General features: G+C 41.2%; 1 protein-coding gene across 1 annotated transcript; it reads left to right on the top strand.

Annotated features, from left to right (window-relative positions):
- Positions 1-9,083: 9,083 nt before the first annotated feature.
- On the top strand, positions 9,084-9,596 carry LOC138899927 (uncharacterized). The gene has a single exon (XM_070186628.1). The coding sequence runs from the start codon at positions 9,084-9,086 to the stop codon at positions 9,594-9,596; it is 513 nt and encodes a 170-aa protein (XP_070042729.1).
- The last annotated feature ends 990 nt before the right edge of the window (positions 9,597-10,586 follow it).

Genomic DNA, 10,586 nt, shown 5'->3' with positions numbered 1-10,586 from the left:
AAATTGTGTAAGAAGTCTTAATGTGCTTAAGACTCTTAATTTCTTATAAGTGTACTAAAAGTCGTGATTAGAGATTCTTTGTTGTCGATAATCTATAAAGTTGCTTGAAAGCGAAAGTAATGAGTTAGGGATATAAAGTGTGGACACCGTGCCAAGAATGAAAGTTATACTTGTGGCTAATAGCACCAATGAAATGAAATGATATGTGAAATATTATGAAATGAGCCTTGATTTAACTATTCCAAATTGACTCCGAAAAATAGAATTATCCAAAAGCTTATGTACTCAAGTCATGTCCAAATGTGGTTGTTCTAACTAATGTTATGCTTGGTAGGTATTTCCACTAGGTTTTGAGTTCCCACATATTCATAAGTCGAAATTATGTATTGCCCTTTTTTGGGAAAGGTATTTCAAGAGTATTATATATGATGATGTTTATGATGATAATCCTTGAAAGTAAAGAAATGAAAGTGCGGAATATGATATACGGCCATAGTGCCATAAATGAAAAATAATATGTATGGCCAAGGGAGCCAATGAAATAATGATGTTGTAAGTAGTTGACAGTAATTGTGAAGTGATATATGGTGTGAAAACTTATGAGATGAACGTATTTGTACTTATGTTTCCAATGTGTTATAAGCTCCTATGCCCTCATGAGGACAGGCTATGGTGTTCCTAAATATTTTAAATATACTTGCTGTCCTATGATCACTCATGGCAAGTACAAGTAAGTGATGGTATGAACATGAAATGTGACCGTTTGCCAAAATGAGAATTATGAGGTGTTGTATGTCCCTATGGTTTCAATCATAGTACGTATGCTACTAAAATAATTAATGTAAATGACTTCGACGTTAAGTCCCCAAGAGCCATGAACTTAGCTAATGGCCTCAAGATGTCAAGTGAGTGAATAACGAGGTGAAAGGGAGATGTACTTATTAATTTACCATGCATGTGCTAATGTAATGAATTGTGTTTCTATATGATGACCATGAACATGAAGTATTCCAATGATATGAGAAATTACGACCTTAAATGTAATGACAAACTATGTCGCTTTGAGTTTATATATGGTATTGCGATTGGGATTACACCTCCACCCGCATATATTGGGGTGAGGCGGCAGGGCCGCTTTGTGTAGGGATTGTGGTATTATGATACACCTCCACCGCATATATTGGGGTGAGGCGGCAGGGCAGCTTTGTGTAGGGATTGTGGTATTGTGATACACCTTCACCCGTATATATTGGGGTGAGGCGGTAGGGTCGCTTTGTGTAGGGATTGTGGTATTGTGATACACCTTCACCTGCATATATTGGGGTGAGACGGTAGGGCCGCTTTGTGTAGGGATTGAGTTATTGTGATACACCTCCACCCGCATATATTGGGGTGAGGCGGCAGGGCCGCTTTGTGTAGGGATTATGTTATTGTGATACACCTCCACCCACATATATTGGGGTGAGGCGGCAGGTCCGCTTTGTGTAGAGATTGTGGTATCGTGATACACCACTACCCGCATATATTGGGGTGAGGTGGCAGGGCCGCTTTGTCTGAAGGTGGTTATAGAGGATCCCCGACTTAATATCTATAAATTTTAATGGAAGTTCTTAATAAATTTGCTTGATGTTGACGGCTATCTAAGACCTTTTACAATTACCATGATTCATCATATTCATGTTGTATTTCCAAGCCCTTGAATAGGTGTATTTGTATTGCGTAAGTAAACACTGTGAACGGTCTATGAAACACACAGGAGTATTGTATAGGTGATATTGTGAACGGTCTATGAGACGCATAGGTGTATAATATGATATGTGAACACTAAGGACGGTCTATGAAATGTATATGTGTAAAGTAAGTGAGGAAGGTGCCACTATCATTGGCCTTGTTTGTACATGTAGTTACAATTACATTATATTATGTATTCCACGTATAGTTCATATGGCTACATTCGGCAAAATGGGTTATTGATCGAGGCTGCCACTGTGTTTTTGGATAAGAGAAGAGCTGTCTTTCGCTTCGGTAACATAGAAAGGACTCCTCTCTTAGAGGAAATAGGAGGTTTCGCTAAGCTGCCATAGGATAGTGTAGGGTTATTAGCGCTAGAGAATCGCACCCATCGTTGTTTTCTGAAAATGCTAGGTTGCAAGAAAAATGCTGAGTTGCTTTGTTTGAAGATGTCATACATCCTGTTAGAATTCCTTTACAAACGTTATGGGCATAGCAAGTCATATCGCCTTCATCATGATGAACTTGGCATCACTTCCTTAGGTTGGACACACCGCCGAGTTTTTATGTTCAATGTCTGTTTCTTGGGATTACTGATATTTCTGATGAAAGGCGGAACGATCCACACTCGCTTAGCCATGGTCGCTATGACTCTAATAGAAGGAATCGAGGGACAAACTTACACTATCATCCCCATGATCTTGGCCTAAATGTATCGCGCTTTAGATCGATGCAAGCGGGGGTATGAATACTTCGAGAGTTGTAATCTGTTGCTGAGGGTTTGGTTATTAGAACATTTCCAGAGAGGTGAATATCGCCAAGAGCTTTTGCGATGACCATTGAATGACTACATAGTTTACCATCATCCAAAGAGAATGACATTTATCCTAGATAGGTTTGCACAACTTGGAAGTGATGTGAGCTGGGTGCGTTACTTCAGCAAATTGACTAACGAAAAGGTACATTGGATGTTTGTATGGTTCCCTAGCAGTGAGTTCATCATCAGATCAATAAAAACTACTCATCTAGTGTTGATCGGGTTAAGAGGGATCTATCCTTATGCTCCTATAAGGATAATGAGGCAAGCGGGAAGAAAACAGGTTATACCTCGTGTTTCCAACATGGTCCAATACAAAGTAGATTTTAAAGGGAACATCATTTCGTTCAAGTTCGAGGCACAACATATGTGGAATCAAAAGGTCATTATGGAGGAAGATACCATCGAGCCAGACATGTATAATGCCGGCCATGTGTACTTCTACCCATCATGGTTGGTAGATGATATAGCGAGGGATGTCAAGCCAGGAATTCATCTGAAAAATAAGGTTATAGATAATGTTGTTGAAGCACAAGTCAAGTATAGGATGCTGCGCAAGAGGGTTTTCGAGTCTGAAGCTAGGCATTTGGAACAACACAAAGTAGTTATGGAAGCAATCAACGAATGGAGGGAAACCACCACTAAAGCAATAGAAAGATTAGAATATTTGGATCAAGGGTTGATGGAGCTTGACAGAAAGATGAAAAAGAGGCTTTCAGATTGTCAGAACACGGATGGCAATGAAGGGGGGCATCTAGCAAAGGTTTACCTGTTGTTGGATATGCGCGACCTAGGGAATCTGATTGATGGAGTCAAGAGAGCCAAGCACGGGGAAGGTCCTTCTGGGACCAAGTAGATTAGGAAATGATGTTCTTTACTGCTTTTTAGCTTAGTTTTAGATTTGGAATGTAATAAGGAAAATGTCATTAGTGACTTTCTTATTATTGTCGATTTAGTAAGGATTTCATTCATTTTCGCATTAATAAAATGTCACAATTATTGGCATCAATTTTCTCCAAGTCTATGTGTCGCTTAGGCCTACATTGGGCACAACGAGGTCCCCCAAATTAGGACGCAATTCTGTTACATGATTTTGTAGAGCATGTTCAATATTGCAAGCATTCTTTCAATATCCCTTACTGACTTTGTTACCTTTTGTTTTTCTTTCTTTTGATTATTCCCCTTCCCCAAGGTTGGTTCGTGCATACTGGCATCATCCACATATCATTCTAGATACAGAGGTCCTTCCCTCCTCCTCCACCAAGTGATCCTAAAGGCAAAGTCAAAGGGAAAGGAAAAATTGACGATTTAAGCGGTATCAGAAAGGACAATGCAGAGAACGTTTAAACTTCGGACAGTCTGAGTACTCACGCACAGAATGAATTGGTCCTATATATGGAATAGAAAATATTGGAGCTACAAGGGGAACTTGAGCAGGTCCGGAACTTCACAAACCTTTCCCTCACCCTAAACGTCTCTAACATCAACCAACAAAACACAAACGCCCAAAACCCGATACCTCCCCAAAACACGTAGAATCAAAACCCACAACCGAATTCTCCTACACCACATCAATACGCCACACCTCATCAGAACCACAACCCTCCACTGATACCTACTCCTCAACAACACCATCACCATCTACCTCAAAACCCATAAACAACCGCATACCATACCCCTCAGAATGCACCATAGCCTACTCCTGATCCACAAAACTCAACCAATGACCACCATTAAGCCCAGATTCCCGGAGTCCACCAAAGCAATCCCATATATGTGGAAACTTTACCCCACACCCCACAACAGACCCTATATATACCCAAATTCACCTAGAAGGACCTGCTCATCAAGAACATGGCGGAAGAAGTCAAGAAGTTTACTGGCAGAGTTCAGGGTGTCGAAGGTGGCAAAATCATTGAGGGTTTGAATTATGAGGATTTGTGTATATAGCCAGATGTAGAACTGCCAGAGGGTTACAAACCTCCTAAGTTCGAAATGTTCGACGGAACTGGTGATACGAAGGTGCATTTGAGAACGTATTGTGACAAACTTGTAGGGGTTGGCAAGGATGAACGAATCCGTATAAAGCTGTTCATGAGGAGCCTTACCGGAGATGTCTTGTCTTGGTACATCAGTCAGAACCCAAAGAAGTGGGTTAATTGGGTGAGCATGGCATCAGATTTCATGGATCGATTCAGGTACAACACAGAAAATGCACCAGACATTTTCTACATTCAAAATCTTAAGAAGAAACTAACGGAAACATTTCCCGAGTACGCTACTCGGTAGAGGTCTGAAGCCGCAAAAGTAAGGCCGCCACTTGAAGAAGAATAGATGAATAAGTTATTTGTCAGAGCTCAGGACGTGCAATACTACAAAAGATTGATGGTTATTGAAAACCACAAATTCTATGACATCATCAAGCTGAGATAAAGAATAGAAGAAGGGATCAAAAGCAAAATGGTGACAAACTTTGACGAACTCCAGGCCACAAATAAAGCTTTGCAGTCAGGATTTATCTCTAAGAGCAAAGAAGTGGATGCAGTAATGGTAGCCCAAGGTCCGAAGACTCTTATTCATACCATAAACCTCCACCCACATATCAGCCTTCACCTCCCAGAAACCAATAACCTGCCGCCACTTACGATACTTATAACACCCAACCAGCATACTACCACTCACCACCAGCCCGCTAAAATTACCAAACACCAAGACCAAATTTCGACCGCAGACCACCCAGACAATACACTCCAATTGTTGAAGCCATAGACCAATTATACGAGAGGCTAAAGGCTGCCGGTTATGTCACTCCCATTCCCGGTATTGCTATGGAAAACTCTTCCCAATGGATTAACCCAAATAAGACATGATCCTATCACTCATGCATGAAGGGTCATACTATTGATGAGTGTCGTACTTTGAAGGATAAGATTCAGACATTAATTGACACCAAAGTCATACAGGCAAAGGAGGTTGCACCTAATGTCCATAATAATCCTCTCCCGGATCACATGGGTGAAGGGGTAAACGTGATAGAGACCGATGAAGAATGGGACTCGGAAGGGTCAATTGGACTAATTTGAGAAGGGGATAATCCTAAAACATCTCCAGTCAATCTCACACCTATCGTTGTACAAACTCAGGCACCAATTGATGTTGAGGTAGCTGCACCAACTCCGTTTGAGGTTGAAGTAATAACGCCCTTCACCGTGATGGTAGCACATACGCCGTCTTATAAGTCTAATGCTATACTATAGGATTATGTTGGGGAAGCAAGAAGGAAAGGAAAAGAAAAAATGGAAGAAACAGGTGCAGCACAAGGCATGACCAAAACCGGTAGGTTCTATACACCTGAGCATTTGGGAGGAACGAGCAAAGAAGCTGCATCTAAACCGCATGTCATTGAGACTGGCCCGGATGACCTATGGAGAAAGGTGCAAGCAAGAGAATATTTTGTAGTTGATCATCTAAACAAAACCCCTGCTCAAATATCTATTTTATCACTGTTGTAAAACTCTGAGGCACAAAGGAATGCCCTGATGAAGGTGTTGAATGAAGGCTATGTACCCAATAACATCACCAGTGGAGAAATGGCCAACATGGTAGGGCAAATGTTGGAAAGCCACAAGATCACTTTTCATGAAGATGAGCTGCCACTAGAAGGACTAAGTCACAACAGGACACTACATATCACAGTGCAGTTTGAGGACAAATTCATTGCCAGAGTCCTAATACATGGGGGTGATCAAGTCTCAACATATGTCCGCTAACTACTCTGAAAAGATTGGGCAAAGGCCTACACGAGATACGAGCAGGAAGTATGAATGTGAAAGCATTTGATGGGTCTCAAAGGGCCACAATTGGAGAGAACAACCTCAACCTACAGATGGGCCCAACCTAGTTTGATGTTGAGTTTCAAGTGTTGGACATATCCGCTACCTACAACCTATTATTGGGATGACCTTGGATACATGTCGCTGGGGCCGTAGCTTCTACTCTACATCAGGCCGTGAAGTTTGAGTGGAACCATCAGGAAGTGATCATCCATGGAGACAGAAGTAATCCTATTTATACCAATCAGACTGTTTCAGTCGTCGAGAATAGAAAAAAGTTGGGTGGAGAAACATACCATCACTTCGAGCGCGTCAACACAATTGAGAAAGACAAATAGTGGAGTAGTAAGACATAAATCATACTGTCATGGACAGGGTATGAACCGGGCAAGGGTATCGGCAAGAATCTCCAAGGGATCACCAAACCAGTACAACTAAAGCGTCATGGCACAACTTTTGGGCTCGGGTATGAATACACCTGGAAAGAGTGTCAGAATTGGTCGCCACCATGGCGTGGTCATTATTACCCTCTAGAACAACCAGTACCACATTTGCACCAGTCATTTCATCAAGCTGACATGATGTGCGGGTCCGAAGAAGATGAAGTTTTAGCTGGCATAAGGAATTTGTTTCTGGATGATGAAGACATGGATTGCAGTGCAATTGTTGAGGAGGAAGAGGAGGAGGAAGACCTTATTATTCAGACCATGGTCAAGGGCCCGTCGAGTTCTTGGGTAGCTTGGCAATTAGCATTATTTATTTTTGAAATCAATTTTATGAGCATCTAAGACATTTCAGTATTTTTGTTTTAATCCTATTTTGTTTTAAAATAATTACTAGAGTCATCGAGCCGTACTTGTTTGGCATTTTCAGGATTTATTTAATGCATTGTCATTTTTAGTATTTATTATTATTCTTTACATTTTTCTCTACAGCATTATTATTACCTATCCCGATGAACCTGCGACTGTGACATGTAATGAGACAATGCAACGTAAGGATAGTGATTCAGAGGATCTGGAAGAGGATGTAATACCTGAGGAAATTGTCAGAGAAGTGGATAATTTTGAAAACTAGCCTAAGTCTAATTTGGATGAGACTGAAACAGTTAATTTGGGGGACTCCGAAACAGTCAAGGAAATGCGTGTAAGCATTCACCTATTACCATCAGAGAAGGGACAGTACAACCAGTTCCTGAAAGAGTATGAAGATATCTTTGCATGGTGTTAAGATGATATGACCGGTCTGAGCACATCCATTGTGGCTCACAAGTTATCCACCGATCCCAGGTATCCACTAGTGAAACAAAAGCTCAGAAAATTCAAGCCAGATATGAGTTTGAAAATAAAAGAGGAAGTCACCAAGCAAATAAAATCCAAGGTTCTCAGAGTGGTTGAATATCCGACCTGGTTGGCTAACATTGTGCCGGTTCCAAAAAAAGATGGGAAGGTCAGAGTATGTGTCGACTCTCGGGATTTAAACAGAGCAAGTCCCAAAGATGATTTCCATTTGCCCAATATACACATATTGAATGACAGTTGTGCCAAGCATGAACTTCAATCCTTTGTGAATTGCTTCACGGGATATCATCAGATCTGGATGGATGAAGAGGATGCCGAAAAGACAACCTTTATTACACCATGGGGAGTATATTGTTACAAAATGATATCGTTAGGCCTAAAGAATGCTGGAGCCACTTATATGAGGGCCATGACAACCATTTTCCACGACATGATACACAAGGAGATAGAGGTGTACGTGGACGACGTCATCATCAAATCTAAAAAGGGTACAAATCACATAGTGGATTTGAGGAAATTGTTTGATCGACTTTGAAGGTACAACCTTAAACTGAACCCCGCAAAGTGTACCTTCGGAGTCCCTGCTGGAAAACTACTAGGGTTCATCATCAGCAACCGAGGAATTGAGTTAGACTCGTCAAAAGTCAAGGATATCCAAGATTTTCCACCTCCGAAGAACAAGAAAGATGTGATGAGTTTCTTAGGGCGTCTCAATTACATCAGCCGTTTCATAGCAGAATCAACTATGATCTGTGAACCGATTTTCAAAAAGTTGAAGAAAGATGCTGCAACAAGTTGGACTGAAGAGTGCCAGAAAGCCTTTGACAAGATCAAGGAAGCATCCAAATTGCTCGAAGAGATACATGCCAGAACTTGTGGACCGCACATGAATTGCTTTGTCTTAGCTAAGAAGATATTGCGAGTAGGATATTTTTGGATGACTATGGAAATAGACTGCATCAGGTATGTCCAAAGTTGTTATCAATGCCAAGTACATGCTGATATGATACGAGTGCCACCCAATGAACTCAATGTAACAAGTGCACCTTGGCCTTTCTCCGTATGGGGAATGGATGTCATCGGTCCAATCGAACCCGCCGCTTCAAATGGGCACATGTTCATTCTAGTGGCCATAGACTATTTCACGAAATGGGTTGAAGCCGCATCTTACAAGTCTGTAACTAAGAAGGTCGTCGCATATTTCGTTAGGGATCGTATTGTTTGTAGGTTTGGGGTGCCGGAATCAATCATCGCCGACAACGCCACCAACCTTAATAGTGATTAGTGGGATCCATGTGTGAAACCTTCAAGATCAAGCATAAGAATTACACAGCATACAGGCCGCAAATGAATGGAGCTTTAGAAGCCGCCAATAAGAACATCAAGAAGATATTAAGGAAGATGGTATATAATCACAAACAATGGCCCGAGAAGCTACCATTTGCCCTACTTGGATATCGTACCACGGATCACACATCAACCGGGGCAACTCCTTATTTGTTGGTCTATGGTACTGAAGCCGTAATTCCTGCTGAAGTAGAAATTCCTTCTTTGAGAATCATACAAGAGGCTAAACTCAGTGATGTAGAATGGATACGAAGTCACTATGAACAACTGGCTCTCATTGATGGGAAAAGAATGAATGCGGTATGTTACGGTCAACTCTACCACCACAGAATGTCCAAAGCTTTCAAAAAAATGGTCAGGCCTAGACGATTCACACCGGGGCAGTTGGTGCTAAAGCTGATCTTCCCGCATCAAGATGAAGTCAAAGGGAATTTTTCACCCAATTGGCAAGGGCCCTACATGGTTAACAGAGTACTAACAGGAGGAGAACTCATACTTGCAGAAATGGATGGAGAAATTTGGCCAAACCCTATCAACTCAGACGCAGTCAAGAGATACTATGTTTAGGATTCTTTACATTTCGTCATCTGATGTAACTGAACTACGCTTGACCTGATTCCCGTTTAAGAGGGGATACGTTGACAGCCCTGTGGGTTCAGTCACATCTAAATAAAATCTTCATTTTGCCATGATCAGAAAATTGGGGCAGAATTTTGAGTAGGACCCTCAAAATTCTAAAGCAAGTTCAGACGACATCATCATACACGGAACAACCAAAGTATTGCATTTAAACTGGGGCATAATTTTGAGGGGAACCCTGAATATTCTAAAGCAAGGAGGTCGCAATGTCTCTAAAATAATGTCACAGTCACTGGTTCATCTAAATTATTTGAAATCGCATACTACTACATTTCAAATAACTATATTAATCACATGCATGCATATTTTTCGAAAACTTTATTTTTATGACACCCAGATCCTACCCTGAGTAACTCAAACAGGACCTCACGACAGGAGCAAAGGCAAAACAGAAGACAAAAGCGCAAACCAACCTTCCCCCACAAAACTCACGATTTTTCTTTAGATGCAGGTACGATAAGACAATAATACCCGCAGATACATCGAATCACTACCTTCATGACGACAAGTTACCAAACACAAATACTTCCAGCTAAGAAATATTTTACTTTCTCACTGTCAACCATCATTTTTATTGCATAAGGCTAAGCACTGCCTTTCTTTGCATGAGACTAAGCAATCGTCTCCAATTTTCATGAGGCTAAGAATTGCCTCCCTAATTGCATAAGGCTAAGCATTACCTTTTTCGCATGAGACTAAGCATGTCTCCTATTTGCATGAGGCTAAGTATTGTCTCCTTAACTGCATAGGGCTAAGAACTGCCTTTCTTTGAATGAGACTAAGCATTGTATCCTATTTGCATGAGGCTAAGCACTGCCTCCATTATTGCATAAGGCTAAGCATTGCCTTTATTATTGCATGAAACTAAGCATCGTCTCCTATTTGCATGAGGCTAAGCATTGCCTCCCTAATTGCATA

This window comes from Nicotiana tomentosiformis, chromosome 10 (genome assembly GCF_000390325.3).
Source record: "Nicotiana tomentosiformis chromosome 10, ASM39032v3, whole genome shotgun sequence".
NCBI lineage: Eukaryota > Viridiplantae > Streptophyta > Magnoliopsida > Solanales > Solanaceae > Nicotiana > Nicotiana tomentosiformis.
The sequence above is the reverse complement of the archived record's forward strand: the minus strand, read 5'-3'. Positions and strand labels throughout refer to the sequence as shown.

Bases quoted from the DNA above. Each gene is read 5' to 3' on its own strand.
- LOC138899927 (XM_070186628.1), top strand. From the start codon at position 9,084: ATGGTATATAATCACAAACAATGGCCCGAGAAGCTACCATTTGCCCTA.